We start from the raw sequence: 23,494 nt of genomic DNA, 5'->3' as shown, positions 1-23,494 counted from the left end.
TGTCTATTATAACTTGGCTTCGTTTAGAAGCATGCGTGTCTACTATAACAAGGCTTCGTTCAGAAACATGTGTGTCTATTAGGATAAGGCTTCGTTCAGTAACATGCGTGTCTATTTTGACAAGGCTGCGTTCAGAAGCATGCGTGTTAATTATAACAAGGATTCGTTCAACAAAATTTCTGTCTATCAGGACACGGCTTCGTTCAGAGACATGCGTGTCTATTATGACAAGGCTTCGTTCAGCAGCATGCCTGTCTATTAAATCACGGATTGGTTCAGTAGCCTGCGTCTCTAGCATAACAATGATTCGTTCAGTTTCATGCGTGTTTATTAAGACAAAGATTCGTACAACAGCACGCATGTCTGTTTTGAAAAGGCCTCGTTCAGTAGCATGAGTGTTTATTTTAACAAGGCTTCGTTCAACAGCATGCGTCTCTATTATAACAAGGATTCGTTCAGCAGCATGCGTGTCTATTAGGACTAGGTTTCGTGCAGTAGCAAACGTGTCTGTTATAACAAGGCTTCGATCAGTAGCATGCGTACTTATTATAAAAATGATTCGATTAGCAACATGCGAACGTTTTGTAGAATGCGCGTCTATTTTAAAAAAAGCTTCGTTCAGTACATGCCTGTCTATTATAACAAGGCTTCGTTCAATATCATGCGTGTCTCTTATTACAAGGCTTCAATCAGAAGCATACGTTTCTTTTAGGACAATGCTTCAGTATCATGCGTCTCTTTTTTAACAAGGATTCGTTCAGCCACAATCATGTGTTTCTATTAGGACAAAGGCTTCGTTCAGAAGCATGATTCTCTATTATGACAATGATTCGTTCAGAAGCATGCGTCTCTATTATGACAAGGATTCGTTCAGAAGCATGCCTGTCTCTATTATGACAATGATTCGTTCAGAAGCATGCGTCTCTATTATGACAATGATTCGTTCAGAAGCATGCGTCTCTATTATGACAATGATTCGTTCAGAAGCATGCGTCTCTATTATGACAAAAATTCGTTCAGTAGCATGCCTGTCTCTTATAACAAGGCTTCGTTCAGCAGCTTCGTCTCTATTATGACAATGTTCTTCAGAAACAAGAACCTTTATGAATCTGGCCGTGTTCTATTGATATCTTGTACCTGAACCATACATGGTCCTTCAAAGAAGATTTGAAACATACAAACTCCATGACCACTTTATTTGGTGAATTAGAGAGCATAACACACAAAACAAATTGACAAAAAATAGATAAATTCAGTCACTACTTCATCATTATTAAATGTAGCATTTACAAAGGCCACACAATGAGAAAATTGAAAAATGCAATTCTCTAATAATAATTAAGAAATATCAGTACAATGTGTTAACTTGTGGCCTGCACTTTTATTCAAATAAAACATTTGATGGTTCAAAACAAACATATATCAAACATCATGCAAGAATTAAGAGTTAATTGAACAAATAATCAACATAGAAATACACTGTCCGTGATGATAAACTAGGCTCTAAACAATTCATTTATTTAAGCAATATATTTTTGGCTTTGCGATGCATGTTCATATTACCTCCAGCAACATGCGATCTAGGACTTGGATGATCTTGAACTGTTTTAAGGTACGATAAAGGTTGATGTGTTTGCATGACAGGCCGCCGAGGGTGCGCACAAAAACGTCACTAAGGCTCTGGCAGTATCCGGAATGTTTTCCTTTTTCCAAAAAGCACATGAACTAAATAATAAAAAGCTTGATTATTTTTAAAATGAAGTAAATAACTATGACTTGTAAACGACGTAACATACTTGTGTAATATTTCATTAAGAATTATACCAAGAAAACAAATATGCATCATATTGAGATAAATTTGTAAACTCAAGTCTTCAACCAGGCCTCAGAGAAAGTACGTTAGACAAACTCTTTTATATTGAAAAATAGCACATACGTGGTGTTTGTATTTTACTGTATTCAAAGTTTTCTTTTCAAGTCTTTGAAAACACAAGATCAGTTTTTTAAAGCATTTAAAAGCGGTAGCAAAGAAAATAAAAACTAAATGTGTTTACGTTGAGTAAAAAAATCAGATACTGTCTTATTGGTCTTGTTCAAGGGGCTCCCGATACGTGGGCTCAAAGCCTATTGCGGGCTTCCACAGTTTCAGATTTGACACGAGCGGAAGTCCCAGGTCAACTCTCTGAGTGCTGCTGTACCGTCGTCCATCGCGTTGGTGCACAAAAACAACACTGATGTCAACTATCAGATTGTCCTGTAAGATGATTTAAGAAAGATGCTTAGTTTTAACCTAATAATGATACAAGGGCGTCTCAAGCAGATGCAAATGCTCGTTTGTTTATATTTTTATTTGATGAAGGGACGGTACTCGACGATTATCAAAATTAGAGTTATGAGCATTGATACACATGTGCGTGTAAAGTAATATATGTACAACAAGTGATTTAACTATGATGATAAATCTACCGACGATCACACCAGAGCCCATGCTATTGACAACACTACCAAGCTCCAGGTTGGAAACTAAACAAAAGACAATTTGGTGAAAAGCGACTGTGCTAACAAGAAAACAGTAATACATGTGCATCAGTACTATGTAGATTGATAAATACTTGCTGAGTCATGTATAGCACTAGGCGAAGTGTGCAGACAGAAATTAACCCCAGTTTGAGCTCCCTGCAAGGACCACCCAGTACATATATTGCATGGTCCTAAGTCAAATTGTTTTCAAGGATTGTTCAGACAATGATGTCCATGTCCGGACAATATTAACTGTGACCTTCACCTTTGAACTACTGACATTGATAAATCTATTCGTTAAGTATAATCTACCATCGAGTTTTTCTTGCTCCTAGGTGCAACTGGTCTTAAAATGCTGTGAAAACAGCGTTACCGTGTTGAATATTACCTTAACCGTTGAGGCGTACTTGACACCAAGAAGGGGACATATAACCCAATACTTTTTTTAAAACGACATTTGCTTTGACCTTAACCTTTTACCTTCTGAGCCCTAGATTTTTTTGGGGAATATATTGGATAAGTGTCTTGGTACTACAGTAGTAAAATAATTTTCCAGATTTTGTTCAAAAATAATGTTATACAAGAACTTATAGTGATCTTGACCTTTGATTTACTGACCACAACATCAATATGATTCATAGTTAAGGGTTTCATGGTCCAATATGAAACTGTTCTGGAGTTATTGTACGTGCAAAACATAGTCTACCTACCGGCACAAAGACTAACCAACAGATTAACCATCTGACAGGCCTTTTTTACAAACTTATATACCCAATCTTTTTCGAATTGGGCATCACAGCGACAATACCTTCAGTTTCTGAATATCTTGAAGGGTTGTCTTCGTTCCAATTTTTCCGTTCCTCTCAAACGAATCAATCTTGCCGCGCTTGGAGATGATCTATGGAAGGCATTCAATGCAAAGTTTACTGTCGAACAATCACAGTTTACATGAACAATAATATGAAATACATATATTTGTTTTAAATTGACTGCCTATTTAGAATTTTTTTTTATTGTGTTTAGTTTTTTACTTCTATAATATTTCAAAAGCGTCGTTGCATATAGGCAAGTTACACGGCATTAGAAGATTAAACTTTTGTTCCTCGTAAAAAAAACAAGCTCAAAACGTTGCAATGCAATGATGTCTTTAGTGCTAAGGTAAATATGCTTCCTTTCTTTCTTCGAAGACAGAACGCCGTCGCACAAAGAGTGGATAAAATATATAAAGGCTAAATAAAATCTTGATAAATTCTGTTTCAGCTGTAAGTTAATACATTTGAAAGTAGTTGTAGACGAGAGTGACGTTCGGTATTTATCAATTTTCATGCATAATAGCACATGCTAGAGATAAGGATAAGGAAAGTCACTAATTATATGAAGTACAGATACAGTCAGCATGTGTATTCCTACCGGAGAGATTTTGGAGATGAAAGCAGCACATTGGTTGGTCTCGCCTTGTTCCTTAACCAACAAAAAGATATCTAGTAGGTTGTTATAGTATGACTGGAAGTCAATCTGTACAACAATACCTAGCAATGGGAAAGCCAGGTCACGATTGTTCGGCTTGTCTATGGAAACATAGAAATAAGTTCTGTTTCATTTCATGTGTTTTCCAGTTAACAGTCTCCAATGTTTGTAACATTGAATAGATATGGTAGCTGTTCCATACAATTTGCTATCGGTATAGATGCAGGTACAGTCAATAACAATGACTAACCAGTACAGCTACTTTCACAACATTATTAAAGCTGCGTTGTATAACATTGCATTATAGAAGTTATACATGAAGTTACTTCAAAAATTGACTTACCAACATTAGCACTTGATAACATTGACTATGTCCATTAAACATTGTAGCTTCCTAATAAATTGACTAAACGTGATAGCTTCCCCATATCGTTGATATAAAATATAATGCAGTAATTTGATAAATTAACTTACCAACAAAGCTATATCAATAACCATAATCATTACACAATATAGCTACTATTTAACATTGACTTACTAAAGCATCAATCCCAAACATTGACGTTTTTATTCAATGTTACTGCCCTCTATAACACAGATTTGACGGGACATCTATTTAGATTAAGTTACCGTTATAGTTACTTCGTAAGTCTGACTTACCGTCGGACGACCGTGTTAACATGGACTTACTGCTATAGGTACTCCACAACTTTTTCTTAGTATCGTCTGCTTGTTTCTGTTCGAGGTAAATGATTTTGTCCGTCAGTGACCTTCGCGTTTCACAAACATTCGACCTTATCTCCGGGATTTGTTTATCACGGTACTCAGGACTACGGCTGAACTCTGTATGATAAAATAAAATGTTGAAATGATTAATGTTTGTGAGCTTTTTCAAAGTAATGTCCCAATATAACTTGCAATCTTAATAGGGCGCATATAACTACAAAATACTAAATAGCCATATATCTTGTTGTTATAAAATAACTGAAATTACCAAATGTGTGATTACAACAACGATATTGATTCAAGCAACTTTAAACATATATATTACAAAGCGAATGATTTCAAGGGAAGTAATTTACATTAAAAATCAAATAAGGCAATGTAAATACATCTAAAAACGCTAATGACATGGACAGAAACATGTAAAAACTTCTTTTTGTTACTACTATGTGTCTTTTCTTATTTAAATTGTGTTTTATTTTCATCCAAAAAATCTCATTCTCAAATTTAACATTTAAAACCTTGAGATATTTTTAGCAGTAAAAGGAATCTGAGGTTTCCACAACGTTACATGCTTGAGAAATCTGAGGCAACAAGGTCTGATTGTTTTACCTGTCAGTTAAAATATACAACAAAACACAACTATCTGTTTAGCAACACATTTAACTATGAAGTGAGTATACTTTAACAACAAATGAATCTATAAATGTATAATATAAGTAAATAGCACATAAGTAAGTTACTGTTAGACTTGGCTGTGGCTTATAAGATTGAAATTGAGTTAATTTACATTATTCGAAAGCAACAAAAATCATGAATACAATTTGTTGAACTGGGCAAGCATGTTTCCATCTTAAAACCCCAGCGACCATGACCTTCAACCTACCTACCAAGTAAACAATCCCAAATCGTCTGCCATAAGTTGCATCGCTATCATTTCTATTAAAATGAATTGAGCAGAAATTATTTTCAGTTTTAAGTCATAGCGACATTGACCCAAAAGAGGCAAAATAAATCCAAAGGTATGTCTTTAAATATGGTTCCTACACATCACGTTATATCAATATCCACTAATAATCAGGAACGGATTTAGAGTTTGGCCAAGGAATTTTTCACAACGATGCCAACGACTCTGCTGCCGAAAATGCCACCGACACTAAAAGATATGGAAATACTTGGACGAGCTTAACGGCTCCACCGTTTATATATGAGAGTTATATAACAATGTTGATTTCCATCAGTTCCAATAATTATATTCGAAAATCTGATTCCTGCTGTAATGTAGATGGATGATACATAGTTTGATATATTGCCTCTAGATTCGGTATTTTAAAACTGAGTATATATGCTATTTTGATAAGACAAAATGGAAAGAGAAATATGCTTATACGTCCTGTCAATTTTCTAGTTTTCGATCCTTGTAACTCTAACATGTTGCATAGTCCCCAGATGTCAAATGAAGAAGCATGCAACATAGCCTTAAACATTTACCAAGGGCAACAATCTTTAAATACCCTCAAACATGTATATAAACGGTTTCAATACATATCATACAACTACCTTCTTTAAGTTCAATGACAAGGTTGTCAATCCCGATGGGTCTCTTTAACAAAGGTGCAAGAAAGCATACCAGGAGACCTCTCTGTTCTCTATTGCGTTCAAACGCGCTCAATCCCAAACTCCTGTAATGTCAAACGTTATATGATTGTTATATTTCCATCCTTTAATTATAAAAACCACACGTACGCACGCACGAAAACACGCACGAACACACTTTTATACACACGGGCTCGCCAACACATCCACTCCCCACCCACATGCGAGTATGCACTACGTTTCATGTGAAAATATATCACGCAGATTTTGATTGGTGGTCGTGTTTAAAGCATTCTACAAAATGCTTTCGCTCCCAAACGTTTTTGCCACGCCAGGGCTATAAAATACCATGAACCTTTCCTCATGAATTACAAGAGCTAAAATAAAATTATGTTAGAAACTCAACAACTAATATGACCTCTGACTACAAGGTGTCCACAACCAACTGCTCGTGATATACGTTTCACGGAGCAAGTATGCTTGATGTAGGAAAACCAAAATGTCATTACTTTCTGCTGATATAGAGTCTTCTCATTTTGCTTCGGAAGAACAGTTGAAATATGAGGTTTAAGTTTGATTTAAAAAATGAGTCAAACTGTTTATTTCGACCGAAGATAAGAGCATCAAGGTCAATGACCTTTACAACCAGCTAAGCGGTAATCAATTTTCCATGATAAAACGCCGTTAAGAGGGATGAGGGGGGCCAGCTAATATGTAGAGATCAATTCTTAGCGTAAAAGACACTTTGTCCGACATGCCTGTCAATGCGTATGTGTGAAAAACCATATGATGTTATTTATAGTGTTTTAAAATCGGACTCCATTTGCTGTTGATACTCGAATAGAATCGGACCAAGTATTTCGATTAGCTATCGGGAAATAATCGAAAGTTAATGATATCATTTAGGAATACATTATTTAAACATAATATAATCATGCTCATTTAAATGGTTTAACCTGTAATAAGTACGTGTGATGATATATTCATGCTTTTTTCAACACAGTAAGTAAATATCCATAAACTTTTTCTGACTTTAATAACTTAACGAAAACACATGCGAATAAAACACATACTAAATAATTGCACATCAATTGCAATATGATACACACCCCATCAAGTAAGTTATCTTAGCATTTATCCATGTAAAAGCGCATAAAATATTTGTAAACCAGCTTAACATTTAATAACCTGTCATATTGAAGATTTCATTAAAATATCTTAATTTCATAAGACTTTCACAAAAAAGTAAATTTGTTAATAACAAACGATACCAAAAATTTGTAATTTTGGGAGAGCTGGTAAGTTTTTAAGAAAAAATGTTCTTCGCATTTGTCTAAGAGAGTGACCTTCCTTGTTACAATGAACTCAACGAAAATTTACCGGAAAGCAAAAATGACATTTACTCTATACACTCCTACGCACAGAGTACAGAAGGTAGAAAATTCAGCTCTCTATATGCTTATCAAATAATGCTCACACTGAGCCAATTTCTGACCACTGTGCGCAAGAGTGTATATACTTTATATAAGAAAAAATATATAGTTACCGAAGATATTATTAGCGACATCGATTTTATAGAACCACTATCGATTGCCGCCGACATAGCATCATTGTCATGCACAATTTATCGATTGTACTCGATAAACGTTTCCTCACTAGTTATTTAACTTCATAACAATTCATGCATAGTTTCATATAATATATCAAATACATATCAATCCTTTTATTTACAAAACCGATACTGATTTCTATAAGATTAAATTATTTATCAATCATAGATAAATGCTTTTTCTGCAATTTAAGCGATTGAAAATACTTCTCGTGTGCATACAGATAGTAGTGCAATTACGTATATACAAAATCATGTACTTATATGTAAATACTTAATTATTTGAAAAAAAGAAAGAAGCCCAGTAGCCGAAAGTTTAAACATAAACCCCGCACAGGGTAAACGCCAAAGACATAGAACAAAAAACAAACAAGCAAAAACCAGAAACATGGAACAACAGCACAAAACTCCACAATTAACACTGTATAAAAATACTACATAAAAATGTGTTTATGAAAGATTGTTAAATACCGCTATCGAGCGGTCATCAAAATATAAATTTACCGGGGGTTTTAACCAGTTTGTGTGCAGAACGCCACTCTTACCCCAACAATTCCGAATAAAGTAAACTCGTAAATGGTAAATCTCATCAAAGTATAATTTATTTAATTTAAGGAAACTTTAAAATAAAACTAATAATAATAAACTGATAGGTAAAACCAAAGGACTTCTATTATAAGAGATCGCGATTCTATCTGCAGACGAAGGGATACAATTCAGAGTTCCTAATGCAAAAACCTCTCAAAGATATGTTGCAGTTATCGTTTGAAACATCCAACACAGCCTGCCTTAGCAAATAAAAAGTTTAAAAACGCGCATAGAGGTTCATAATGAAAAAACATCAGACAGCATCAGACTAAAAGCATAAAGTACAGATTGAGAGAATGTAATCTCTCTTATCCGATATTAATAAAACATGCACCATTGTTTGTTATATTGTGCTTATATGATAATTTTAGCTTGATAAACCATATATTTTACAACGTACAAACCCTATACAATGCATATTTGACACAGTCAAGTTGTTTACATTAGAAAAAGGTGAAGAATTCAGTATAATATGTTATAGATTTTGGTATAATGCAAACATATAAAAAATACGTATCAACCGTGAACTGTTAATGACTGGCGATTCCATGCCGTGTGATGATGCTAGCAAGGGTTTAAGTTTAGATGAAGACTAAGTAATGTCATACCGATGACAATATTGCAATAACGCTGTTTTGATCTTCAAAGATTAAACAATCTGACAGTTCACATATGTATGCAGTTGAAATAAGGAAATAAAATGCAAAGAACCGCACTTTAATCTGTTATGTATTGTCGGCAACTTATTTTACATATCAGTTATCCGTATGCAATCCCCTTAAATGAAGTCAAATGAACATATGGTAACTTGGCGTCAACATTTAACGTTATTGCGTTATTGACAAGCTTGAAATGACAATATCATTTGTACATCGGTTTACCTGTTAAATCGGAAATGACGTCAGTTATTTACAGCTATTAGCATCACTTACATGTAACAAACATGTTAATTAGTTTTGCATATTTTGTTTGTAAATTTGATTTTAAAAATGATGGTTATACGTGTTTGAAAGTTTGTACTTGTCGCCATTTTGTAAGAATTTTTGCCATTTGCATATTCTGGTTAAAACGTATTCTATTCTGCTCTGTCACTTTTGCAATCTTTTGCACCTAGGAATTAAATGTTTACACAACAAAAAGAAACAAATCATAATTAAAATGTCTTACGTTGCATAGCAGTAGCAAACGTTTGCATTTTGTGCCGATGATAACAACTTCCTTGGTGGCTCTGAGGATTTGCCTTTGCCCCTAAATGACAAAATGATAAACATACGCATAAGATAATCATCACCTTAGTATAAAAGTAACAATATATATCTATAGAAAAGAAATAATTAAGAAAATCTAAATACATTTTGCTGTAAGCCAAGTTTTTATGAGATATACCAGGCCCTAATTTGAATTATGGCAAGTGTTAGGTTATAGCTACATAAATTAGTTTAAGCCTCCAGTAGTATCGTGTTCCAATCAACTCGAGCTTTATTGACTGTTTTGAAGCGGAAATCCTAGCATTTATCGGTAAAGCTATTTACATGTGTCTGTGGACTGCTTGTGGTGTTTGTTTTTGTGTATGCCGTGTGTGTTCGTTTGTGTCTCTAGTTAGTTCCGTGTTAACGTTGTAACTGCATAGATCACTATGGTTTCCGTTCCAAGGCGTTACATAACAAAATTTGATAAATTTACCTAGATTTTTTGATATAGTATATATGCACTGTGTTGTTTATGGAGTTTTATGCTGTTGTTACATGTTTCTTGTTTGTGACTTTTTGTTTTTTTGTTCTATGTCTTTGGCGTTTACCCTGTGCCCTGTGCCATTAAACGGGGTTTATGTTTGATCGTTTGGGCAGTAAGCTTGTTTCTGTATTTTTTTCATATAAAAACAAGTGGCTTTCATTACAATTGAGCTAATTACAATTACAATTACAAGCGTGTGTAAACTTACGATATTCTGCAAGTATCAAGCACCAAAAACACCAGAGCCGGGTTCTTTTTCTGGAAGTTGTGTAAGATAAGACTTGTATTCACACACTCCCCTGGCGATGACATTGACGGCGCATCGGTTGGTATTAAATAAGAAACTCCTCTTTCCTCGAAACCATGTCCACAAAAATAGAAGACTACATACACGTTTTTGTCGATCAATTTACAAAACTCTATGACAGCATTTTCAAACTCTGGCTTGGTTAAGTTCAGTAACATAACGACTTTGAAGTTAATTGAAACGAGGCTGTCAGCCATTTCCCGAATGTCGTTCGGAGGGGCTTTTAAAGAATTTTCGGAAAGGTAATCAGAGTTTCCGATCAGTAGAGCCACTTTGTCATGTGCTGGAAAAAATAAAATGAAAAAATCATACAAAAGTAATTGAGGTTCGGTTTGCCTTCAAGCTTTGAATATCATCTATTTATTTAATAAGTTTCCAAAAGCTTTCTTTACATGCATACCAATGATCTAATTGAATAATAAACTTTGTTAAGTTACATATCCCTTTATGGTCAATACATTCGGAGCTCCTCGGCCATTTGAATCGAAAACAACCTCAGATTTATGCCGGTACTTCAGTTGAAGTAGTTCGTAAATGTTTTAATAATACAATTAATTAAATGCAGTGTTTTAAATTGATTGCCAGTGAAGTGTATTATTGCAAACATTATTAAGATTCCTAAGGTTTAAGTCATTAAGTCATTAAGCCTAACTGCTAAATTAAATTACTACGCGATCTTCTTGAAGCGGACTTAAACATACCGATTTCTGAGTATGTAAGCCGTTCAAGTGAATCCGAGGTTGATTTTGATAAAAATAGCCACGAGTTCCGAATGCGGTCAATATTGGTCAATAAGTGAATTTAGTTTTATTTTAGATACAGCGGAGATTCACAAACTACTAACGTTTATATAGATTGGCAGAGTGTATATGAAGATCCAACAAGGCTGGGTTTGTTAACACGCGACTGCTCTGAATTTCCCGCCCGTCTACCGTCATGCTCATGGCCTTGACCTCACACTGGTAAACGCCTTTGTAGCTCGCGTCTTGTATGTTGTCGATCTTGTACTTAAAGCCATTTGCACCTGTAGTAAAGAATACAAATACACAGTGTTATATCAATAATAAATATTTATTTACACGTCTTACTTTGTGATTTTCCTTACAGTTCCTTTCGAGAAATATTATTTTTAATGTTTATGTATGATTTATATATCCTTCCTTTAACTCTCTATTTTAAACACTGCACCATTATAACATTACGATAATCTTTGTATATCTATATTTTTAAAAAGCAAATAGGCATGGGCATCAAATGCTCACTAAGTGCAAATTATTCAATAAAACCGATGTACCTTACACAAAATTTCTCTTTTGAAAGAATTTTGAGACTCTTTAAATACTAAAAGAACAAGAACGTTAAATTTATTTTTGTATGTTAAATCAAATATGAGCAAGAACTTTGGCTAAAATCCTTGCATGCTAAAGATGATTTGAGAAATTTGGGCCTAGCCCTGATATGTCAAGCTTTGACAGTTTATCAGTATAAATATATTACAAATATGAAATTTATTACAATTATATATTATATATATTTATGCTTGACCTATAATTTCTTTCCCGTCCTTGATCCACTGGTATCGGAGGGGCAAACCACATTGAGCCTCCACCATAAACAAGGCACGGTCACCCAACTCAAGCTCCTTTGATGTTGGATGAGAAATTATCGTTATTTCTGAAACATGCACATCCGTATTTACAAATAACATTATACCATAATTTGTGTAAACATTTATAGAAAAACAGCATCATAGTCATAAAAGAAACATACAAGGACACACATTGGTATAAGTATTTAAATATTCAGAATGAAAGGCAAAGAATTAAATGAAATTAAAGACATTTGTTATTGAACGAAGTTTGCTAGGAATATCAAAATATTTCCGTTCTAATTTTAACTATATGATCAGCGAAATTGAAACCCGATTGATAACGGAGTAAGGTTAAAATCCAAAGAACCTAACAAAACATCATATGCTAAGGTTTGACATGTTTATAGATCAACAATGTAAGTTTTACATGTTAATATAACATTAAATGTATGTTAAAAACATCATCTACGTGGTGTTAATGATTTGTTAAGACTACCAAACACAACATAACAAGTAAACCAGTTGCATGTTAGTATATCATCTATGAGTATTGCATAATCAGCTATTATATATGAGTATAAATTATAGAATGTAGGACCGTTGCATGGTAATATATCATCTATGAGTATTGCATGATCAGCTATCGTATATGAGTGTAAATTATAGAATCTATGACCGTTGCATAGTAATGTATCATCTATGAGTATTGCATGATCAGCTGTCGTATATGAGTGTAAATTATAAAATCTAGGACCGTTGCATAGTAATGTATCATCTATGAGTATTGCATGATCAGCTATCGTATATGAGTGTAAATTATAGAATCTAGGACCGTTGCATAGTAATGTATCATCTATGAGTATTGCATGATCAGCTATCGTATATGAGTGTAAATTATAGATCTAGGACCGTTGCATGATAATATATCATCTATGAGTATTGCATGATCAGCTATCGTATATGAGTGTAAACTATATAATCTAGGACCGTTGCATGATAATATATCATCTATGAGTATTGCATGATCAGCTATCGTATATGAGTGTAAACTAAAGAATCTAGGACCGTTGCATGGTAATACATCATCTATGAGTATTGCATGATCAGCTATCGTATATGAGTGTAAATTACAGAATCTAGGACCGTTGCATGGTAATATATCATCTATGAGTATTGCATGATCATCTATCGTATATCAGTGTAAACTATAGAATCTAGGACCGTTGCATGGTAATATATCATCTATGAGTATTGCATGATCAGCTGTCGTATATGAGTGTAAATTATAGAATCTAGGACCGTTGCATGGTTATATATCATCTATGAGTATTGCATGATCAGTTATCGTAAATGAGTGTAAATTATAGAATCTAGGACCGTTGCATGGTAATATATAATCTATGAGTATTGCATGATCAGCTATCGTATATGAGTGTAAATTATAGATTCTAGGAATGTTGCATGGTAATATATCATCTATGAGTATTGCATGATCCGCTATCATATATGAGTGTAAATTATAGATTCTAGGACCGTTGCACGATAGTATATCATCTATAAGTATTGCATGATCAGATGTCACACATGAATATTGATTATAAAATCTAGGACCGCTGTATGTTAATATATCATCTATGAGTATTACAAGATCAGATATCACACATGAATGTTGATTTTAGAATCTAGGGCCGCTGTATGTTAGTATATCATCTATAAGTATTGCAAGATCAGATATCACATATGAATGTTGATTATATAATCTAGGACCGTTGTATGTGAATATATTATCTATGAGCATTGCATGATCAAATATCACATATGAGTGTTAATTTTAGAATCTTGGACTGTTGCATGATAATTTATCATCTATGAGTATTGCCTGATCACATATTACATATGAGTGTTAATTATAGAATCTTGGACCAATGCTTGATAATATGGCATCTATGTAGGAGTTCATATAAATATAGCATATATGTAATTTTAACATTACTAGATCATCATATTAGGTGTTAAACATCTACGTAAAAATAGTTTTTTCTATGCCCATATTACTTGTTAATAGATAATTTATCAAAGCAATCCAATAACCAGTGCGAAAGCGTTTTCCTTAATGTTTATCAATAATTCAAAGACTATAGTGGCTTTATACTGGAATGTTATGTGACCAAGGAAAAAAAGTTCCCATAATCGGGAGTTCTTTTCATTTAAAACATTAAGAATAATCATAAAAATAATCTTACCATGATCTTGCCCAGTGTGACGAATAGTCGCTAAAACAAAAACGCGTGCGTTGACCTGACATCAAAAAGGCATTTAACGTAGCATTTAACAGAAACATGTTCATAATATACCTCCATCCTGATGAAAAACGTTTACCTAAGTGAGCTGGTAGCCTCGCTAAGTTCTTTATAATTAAAGGTTATATAAGTTTTAACAGGGGAATAGTACACATCACTGAGGGACATAATTAGGACCGGGTATGTGTCGAGGTCCATTCACCTCCAATGGCTAGCTAACTGATCCTTATAATGTCATATAGCCCGAAGTGATGCATTATATTTCATATAATATACCAACCATTTTATATTACAATTCAATTTTACAAGCACTTTTGATGTATTTTATTTAACAACGTAAATAATGTTTACTTCCGACAACTTTGACCCGTTATGTAAATCACAAAGACGCACTCACCAGTTTTGTAACCTCAAAGTTCAACAAAATAATTTAGAATAGGTCTGAGCGGACATAATTATTTAACGGATCGTTGTTTACAGATCGTATGACACACAGCACTATATATAACTTTATGGGTAATGTCTAATAATATTTACTAGAATTCCATAGAGTTGGGTGTGTGCCCTGATTTAAACTCCCGTTAAAGTTATACCGAATATGACACAACTCTTCGTAATGTCAAACGTTGTATGAATTCGAGAACTCAGTCTAATTTTTATACCTTAAGAGTATATGGGCCAACTGTATTTAAGTTCACCCTAACAGTATGTTGGTCAACTGTACTTTAAGGCAAAAGGGGCATTTGTCTAGTTTTACTTAGATGAACTATTTCACGATCAAACACCGTGATAGAATGCATACACTATGAAGAAGAGTCTTGATGTTTGTTTCATAACTACATCTGTAAGTGTCTACAAAATATATTTAACTAAGTATTGCTGTGTGTTTTGTTAACTAGTTAAATAGGGCATAACTTTGAGTTTACTAAGGCCGAGTCAGCGGCCGTTTAATCGTGTTGGTATAATTTAGAAGAATTTGTGGTTTATCTATAAGACTTATTACAATTCGTTTTATTCTTACGTTTACTCAAGTTAATACATCCCTTGATAAGAATAACAATTTACGATTTTACTTATTCGGGATTGTTTGGATAAGAGTAAGGTTGTGCACACAAACAATATAAACCTCTATTAAATTTACACTTTAAAGACCATATTTTTGCATATGTAGTGAGTTGTTTTGGGAGTTTTGTGCTGTTTTTCCATGTTTCTTGTTTGTGATTTTTTTTGTTTATGTTCTATGTCTTTGGCGTTACCCCTGTGTAATTAAACGGGGTTTATGTTTAATCGTTTGGCTACTGAGCTTGTTCTGTAGTTTTTCACATAAGTACTGTATTGCATAAAAGTTAAAAATGCTTAAAATGCTAAATATTAGAAAGAACTGAACACCTGAACCTTGCTTTGATTATCAGCTATCTATTATTCTAGTAACAAAATTCATTTGTGAAGAAGGGCAGTACATATGTACAATGCATTTACTTTGTTAACACGTTTTAATTGATAACAATTTACCACTGACGAACTTTATTATCAAAATGATTACAAACATTGATGCATTCCCTCGGATTAAAATACCACATAAAGGTCTACCCCATATACTACTTCTTTCGTGAATCATTATAAAACAAGGCAAAACATAAAACAAGACTTACTTGGTGTTAGAGGCATTTTTGCAAGTTTCTCAGTAACTGGCGGGTTAAGCCGATCAGAGACGGAGTTCTGTTTTGACGTGATAGACACGTGGGATATTTCAGTAATCTTTGTCTCCTGGGGATCGGAACAGTTGTGGATCTGGCATGAATAACTACCAGCATTAGCAGAACTGTTAAACAGGAATAGTGAAGCAAATAATGTTATGTTTATGGGGGTTTCTCAAATTTAAAGTTACACTTAATCAGTTAATTCTGGTATACCGAACTAACAGGCATTCTACACGTTCTTTCCTCTTCCATCTTTTATGAAAATGGATTAATGCTACATTCGTACCAGTTATAACTACTTTTATTGTACAAACCAAAGTTCGTTTAGTAAGAGTCAAGGTAGTACTTAACATTTATGTTTAGCAAAAATAAATGTTAAACTTATATCCGAATAAAACCATTGCTTCAAGGCAATTTATCATGCATACTTGTATTGAGTGTATGTTAAAACATTAAGGTATCTGGATACTTAGTAATCAATCAAGATGTCGAGCCGGTTGAAAAAGCCTTGGACACAGACACTATTCCCTTAAATGCAATTGCAACACAGAATGACATAGAGTTGAACAATGTACAGATAATTATTATTGCGTAGTAAAGATACGGCCCGGAAATGTTCAGTCCGAACAAACAGAAGGACACATTGACGCACATACCTGGAACCTGCGACACTCTTCCTCATGTTGAAACTCGGTGGGAAGTTTTTGCAAATCTTATAATGTATGGTCCATATACAGACCGGCAAAATACTTCAACCTTTGCCATCTAAGCGTGACCATAAACGTTGAGATACAGATGTGGGTAATATGTGCGTCACACCACACTATCTTGATGAACATCCATGTTAGATTCATAGGAAACACTACAACGTTCGGTTAAGTTCAGGCCAGGAGAGTGTACAGTCATGTCAACAGAAATAATTTTAACCTTTTACCTCTAATCGTGACCTTGATCGTTGATATACATACACCGCAATATCATGTTAAACCTTTACGGCAAGTGTTTTGAAAACCCTATAGTGTATAGTCAAGATACAGCCCGGACAATGATAATTTCAACCTTTTACCCCTAAGCTTCATAGTGACATATGGGTAACACACCATTAAATCATTAAGAACCTTTATGCAAAGTGTTTTGATTTTTTAATGCATTGTCAAAATACAGCCAGGACAAGGAGCATTGATGCAGATCTGTGTCTTTTGAGCTACACACCCCTCATAGGTGTGAACATTCATGGCCATGCTTTGAAAATCCAATACTGTATGGTAAAGAAACATTAAGGATCATTTCAGCCTTTGACCTCTTGGCGTGACCTTGAACTTTGAGGTACAGACCTGGGACATATGCGCAACACACCATCTCATCATGGTGAAAGTTCTTGAAAATCCTATAATGCATGGCCAAAAAGCTACAAAGACAAGGTATAGTCCGGACGGACAGACGGACGTACGCATGCATTAACATGGACCGCCATTGTGATAAATAGGTCTTGCACTTCGCACACAGGCTCGACAAAAAACGGACATTTTAATGGGTTGTGTATCACCCAAAACGCAATAATCTTAAAGATTAATTAAGCGATTTGTTAATAAATCCTCGAAATCTATTTTACAAAACCGTTATATGAACATTTATTTTCCTCTCCTCCTTAGAACAACTTGTTTATGTATCCAGTTACCTTAATTTCTATTTGAACATGCTATAATTTACTGACATGAAAGGAATGGTGCATATTCTTACGTGAGATTGATTATTTTGAGCGTTTTATCGGTACATCCCTTCAATTTATTAAACTCCTTTTGCCCATCTGGACAAAAGAACCACTGAAAACGTGGGTGTGGTTTTCCCGTGGCCGTTATCTCCAACACCAGGGTATCTCCCTCATTGATATTCATTTTTCTCCCTGGGCTATGTGTGATTTTTATTTCCTCTGAAACGTGTTATAATGTAAAATATCAACAGTGTGGTGACTTCTTCATACATTCTGGTCCATATCTGTTCATTAAAAAGCGCACATATAAACAGGAAAAATCTATAAATAAATATGACTTTATTGACCTATAAACTTAGCATTTAAACTGCATGGACGAACTTAACAAGGGGTGTCGAAAGCGGATTCCAACTTTGGAATATTTCTTCGGTATATAAAGAGACATGTATCATTAGAGTCATGAATATCTTGAAAATATGTTTAGTTATGGCCAAGATTAAATATTTTGAACGATACTTATGCGGACGACGATTTACTGAAATACATGTATCAGAAAATTGCTGTCTCATTGGTTAAAATATAATGTTGACCAGTAACCATAACTAGAGAGGCCCAGCAGATACGTATCGATGCCTGTCTCTTCCAGCAGAGCTGTCAGATCCCCGACGGTCATGCCTTGTGAGCCCAACTCTGTAATCAGATTCCCTGCTGCACTCTCTTTTCCGATCCCTTGAGCCCAGAGCTCGACTTGCTGAGGGCTAGAATTTTAAAGTAATATGATTGATAAATTATGGTTATGTATAACTGTCAAATAAACACGCATGTATATGTATATACGAAGGTCATTTAAAAGTTACCTGGACACTGTATATACTCTTTTTAATAGAGGTGATAATTATTTTCATTCATATCACTTGAATCTTCTCTTAATGCGTCGGTTCTATTAGACACGTTGACTGTGCTTGATGTAGTTATATGTTTGAACGGGTGTGAAAATCATGACTATTGAGCAACAGTATTTCATTGTCGTTTGGGTCTTTTCCTCGTACCTCTAAACAGGATAATTATTGTATTATTAACAATGTAACCGCAATATAGCAAAGGTATATCAATAGTACAGCTTGTTTTTACAGTCTAGTTCGGATTTGTGTATTGTTCTTACATTTTATCAATAATACAAGTTTGGTAACTTGCTACGCATACATTTATATGTTTAATCACTTGAACATCGTCATTTTATTCCGTGTTCAACATCTTAACACTGTACTATTAAACATTATTATCCAAACACTAAAGATTCAATACACTTCGTCTATTTGTTCTTTAAAACAATAACCAAACATTATACGTCAAAATCATGATAAGAAATTCTTACGTATATTTCTTTAATGATCCTCGTAAATATTGCTCATCATAAATCAATCGCATCAGTTGATTATAATACTCAAGATCAGCTGTTTGAACTTTGATTGACTTTTTATTTAACTCTTGTATTGATGATATTCATGTAACTAAAAATGAAGTTCCCACTACTGGCAGAACAGCATGCACTACAGTTAGTTCTTCGTGCGTTTTGTGTGTGTCTTTTTGAAATGTATAAGCAATGGCAACACTATAGATTGTGAGAAATATATGTATTAAAATAGTAATAAAATGAAACACTGAAACATGTTGTTTAATCATATATTATTCCATAGCATCAACTTACGTGATTTTGTATCTCTGATGTATCATGTTGGATGTTTCCAAAGTTCCAATTAAGGCTCTCCAGTTCCTTGGTGCAGGATTCGTGTCCAACACTTCTCTGACTTTAATCCAAACACTTCCCGGAAGATCAATGGCATTCGCATCCATGTTTAATCTGTGATTCACTAGTATGATTGCTAAACTATGAAATAAACTAACAAAGGTTGAAATGGCATAATAAGATATATGTTGATCGTCACTCTAATGTAGTTTGTTTATTGATTCATCAGTTTTTTTTTTGTTCATGGGAACTCCATTTAGTATTCAATGGCAAATATTGGTTTCAGTTCTTTAAATCAAAATATCATTTATTTTTCAAAAAATGACTATATTAGGTGGTAAAAGGTATCCCTTATGTTTATGAATGTGTTATAAACCTTACTTAATATAAGAAAAAAACACAATAATAAATTCATTCCAAGTTGCTTAAAAGGATAGCCCGTATAATATTTACAATGAATATTTCCCTATCATGTTTCAATAAACCCTTGTTTTTCACCTCGTATAATCCATCACAATTATCACAATAATTTTATTTCTATAGAATTTCAATCTAAAATGCTTACTTTGATCAATAACTGAATGTTGGGCATATCTTTGGGCAAAATAATGTCTTAAAGGAACATACGTACACAGAGTCAAATCAAATGCAAAAAGAGATCTTACTTAAGGTTTTATTAACAAGAAGTAGTCAATATAATGCTGTCTTAAAAATATCGTTTGTTTCAGATCTTTTCTAAAAAATATATGGCTTGAGCAAAAGTTCAAATGTATAAATATTTTAACACTTAATCAAACATCTTGATGTTTTAGAAGGACAGAATTAGCGAAGGTAGTGAGCCTTATAAAATAATAAAAATATGTATTATGTGTTTGAACTGAATTTAATTAAAATGTGTTTCCAGCAGGTTTTGAAAGGAGTTTTGATAATAAACAAAGGAAAAAGGTACGAACACGAATCAGAAAAGTAAATGTCATTTGAATGGAGTATCCTTATAGCTAACAATAGTTGGTTGTTTTTAAACCGCATGTATTGATTTAACGCTTTATAATATTGAATAGTATAGATAGTTTACATGAACACGTGTTAGAGAAAATACATTCGAGTGTATTCTTCTTTAATTTATATCAAATTCCAAAATAAATGTTTAAGTAAGCAGCATTGAAGGTATCTTAAAAACCCGGTTTACCTTTAACTTTAAATCCCCGAAAGTACCACAATGAACGCTCTCGATCAATTTATATGACATTCAGGATTTTAACCGTTTTGAGTCATATATGAGTATTTCAAAATGTAAATAGATATCGGCTCGCGTAGTTTGCATCTTGGTGTCGAGGTAAAATGGTACTATTTCAGGCATTTATAAGTGTTTTATTCTAACAACATTTATTTTTTAAATATGATACAGCCTTTCGAATGGCCAGGCAATCACGCATTTAAAAATAATAAAGTAGGTTAACAGAAATCACTAATCATATAGCAAAGAAATTGACCTTGTTAATTAGCACAAAACGTTCGCATTTGTGTTTTCGTTGCACGTTCTGTTTCTTCACAGAGTAAGAGCATTTCAACTAGTTGTCATAATGAAAAAGATATTATTCAATATTTATCATTCAGTCGCACTGCCGATTCAATATGGGAGCGACTAGTATGGATGATATCATACGTATTTTTAAATCGTAAACTCTATTGTCATATCTTTAATTTGGTTTAATTTATGAAGTCAGACCAAAATCCTCATTCCATGTTTAAAGGGGCTGTACTCCGTATGATAAAATAGCGAAAAAAAAAAAAGAAAATTGTCGAAAACTGACATTAACTTGGCATCGATGTGTACAATGCATTGAAACTTACTAACTGATGTACCACATAGTTTACAATTTATTTAAGTTCAGCAGTTATTTCGTATTTTTAAAAAATATTTCTGGGTATGTCTACCAGGTAGAATTCATTCCTTATGCGTGATTGGCTAGTCGGTGTTATCACATGATATTACCGAGGTAGGTATATAGCTTAACTATGTCACCCAATTAGAGTAAGCCGTCGTAGCTCAGTGGATACGACGCTGGACTGCAATATTGGCAAAACGAGTTCGAACCCGGTCTCCGACCCAATTTTGTTTTTACATTTTCGTACTTTTTCTTTACAATTATGATATCAAAGCGCAACACATTCTATTAGATAATTGTCCTGAGATTCGTTACAGAAAATATTTTTTTTTTGTGCCAATCTGGTGTACAGTCCCTTGTACTCCAAATCAAAACTTAATTTTAAACTATATAGGGCAAATAGATAAGTAAAAACACAGCACTGGATATAGCGACAAAACACAACATGCCCACAAGTAACTGTTAAACACCAGTAACTCACTATTACTTTCATATGAACACTTATGAAGCCAAATCAAATTGATGTTTCTTTTCCTGGATGCTACAAGCGTATTTGTTCACAGGGAACTTGCATTGTTGTGCTTATAAGTGTTTTTAGCAAGCTTCCCGTTTTTTATTTTAAGTCTTCGAGCCAATTTCATAGCATTGTTTTGAAAAGGGTAGTTACCGATACAAACAACGGAAATCGTACTTAAAATATGTTATTATTATCTTATAAATTTGTTTATCTATTAATGTACTGATTCAAATCTTTAAGAAAAATACTACAAATTGGAACATTTTTCCATCTTCCAATGGAGAATAAGTTTAAGATTGTATCAAAAGGGGTTAAGTCGATTATGTTTGACAATCTCTCTGCTTTATATTGATTTAAAGAAAAATCGATGTCTGGTGTTTGCGAAATGTGTATTTTTTATTTATTTTTTTTATATTCGCTTGCGATATTTTTGTTTGTCAAAAATTCAAAGGAACAAAAAATAAATGATGTTGCTTGAGCCATTCAGGTCATGCCTAGTGAAACTCCCTCAGGTAGCAGTACATGCAGTACATGCAGTGTATGTCCCGTAGACCGACGAGGATGTCATTTCGGTGTTAGTTTTCGTAACATTAACATTCAGTTTTATATGCTTTCCGATGGTTTATAACGATTTATCAGTGACATAAAAATGATATTTTTCAATGCTATTTATAGAATCTTTAATCAATATTTTTCCAGTGTAATATCCATTGCAAAATGTGACCGATGCAAATATCGATATCAACGGCATTTCCTCATAAGTACCCGTTATTCTGAATATATTAATTGAGCCATTATAACGCTTTCTGCTCTTTCACCAAAAGAAGGGTTTATTTAAAAGAAAGTTTAGCTTAATTGAAATAAACTTACTTAAAATCATTTTCAAAATGTTCGAATAGCGATTAAGATAACTGAAAATTAAGGAAAATAAACCAGGAAGTATTATAATATTTCTGCTAAAAGTTTGTATTTTCGAGTACTTACAATGATTAAGAAATATCTTGCTGCTTTATGTACAAGAATTATATATTTATCATACTGAGGTTCCCTACATGTGTAAAGTGTACGATAACTTTTTATCTTCAAAATATTTACCTAAGATATCTTATCGCTTACCAGCGTATTAATCCAATGATTTAGGATTCAATTAATATATCCTCACAAACAAGTGCGTGGTTAATCAATTAAAGTAACCACTTTATGACTAACATTATTTTACTATTATCTCACGGTAAACTTGCCTGTGACGCCATCCATTGTTCAATTGACATTCATATAGGTTTTTGTACTTTTCAACGTGATAGCATTCTCCTAGTTTAAGTCAGCGGATTAGAGGAAAATTAATTTTCCTTGTAGTTGAGTCACCGACAGGTGTCGGGGTAACTCGTGCGTGTAGTAGAATTTTGGCGGTAAATTCCGCGCGAAAGTGATTCAAGGTTGGGACCTCGATGAGGAAAGTTCATTAATTTCCAAACTTTCATTTTGGTTCAAGGTT

At 33.7% G+C, this 23,494-nt stretch overlaps 1 protein-coding gene and 1 long non-coding RNA gene across 2 annotated transcripts; both read right to left on the bottom strand.

The window, feature by feature from the left end:
- Window positions 1-1,436: 1,436 nt before the first annotated feature.
- Window positions 1,437-4,060, bottom strand: LOC128227527 (uncharacterized). The gene is made up of 4 exons (XR_008259824.1): window positions 3,931-4,060; window positions 3,329-3,418; window positions 2,055-2,254; window positions 1,437-1,725 (listed from the first exon to the last, which is right to left on the bottom strand). It is a non-coding gene; the product is annotated as an uncharacterized LOC128227527 (long non-coding RNA).
- Window positions 4,061-11,383: 7,323 nt separating this feature from the next.
- LOC128225876 (uncharacterized) lies at window positions 11,384-23,147 on the bottom strand. Its single transcript, XM_052935773.1, has 8 exons — window positions 23,116-23,147; window positions 19,555-19,707; window positions 18,444-18,604; window positions 17,876-18,065; window positions 16,088-16,257; window positions 14,379-14,408; window positions 12,090-12,218; window positions 11,384-11,568 (listed from the first exon to the last, which is right to left on the bottom strand). Exons 2-8 carry the CDS (start codon window positions 19,698-19,700, stop codon window positions 11,384-11,386), a joined length of 1,011 nt encoding a protein of 336 aa, XP_052791733.1. The 5' UTR covers window positions 19,701-19,707; window positions 23,116-23,147.
- Between the last annotated feature and the right edge of the window lie 347 nt (window positions 23,148-23,494).

Source organism: Mya arenaria, chromosome 3, assembly GCF_026914265.1.
Source record: "Mya arenaria isolate MELC-2E11 chromosome 3, ASM2691426v1".
Classification (NCBI taxonomy): domain Eukaryota; kingdom Metazoa; phylum Mollusca; class Bivalvia; order Myida; family Myidae; genus Mya; species Mya arenaria.
Note: the sequence above shows the minus strand (reverse complement) of the source record. Positions and strands in the feature narration are given on the sequence as shown.

Bases quoted from the DNA above. Each gene is read 5' to 3' on its own strand.
- LOC128225876 (XM_052935773.1), bottom strand. From the start codon at position 19,700: ATGGATGCGAATGCCATTGATCTTCCGGGAAGTGTTTGGATTAAAGTC. The intron at 18,605-19,554 runs GTAAGTTGATGC...TTAAAATTCTAG, and splicing joins CATCAGAGATACAAAATCAC to CCCTCAGCAAGTCGAGCTCT. The intron at 12,219-14,378 runs GTAAGATTATTT...TGCATGTTTCAG, and splicing joins TCACACTGGGCAAGATCATG to AAATAACGATAATTTCTCAT.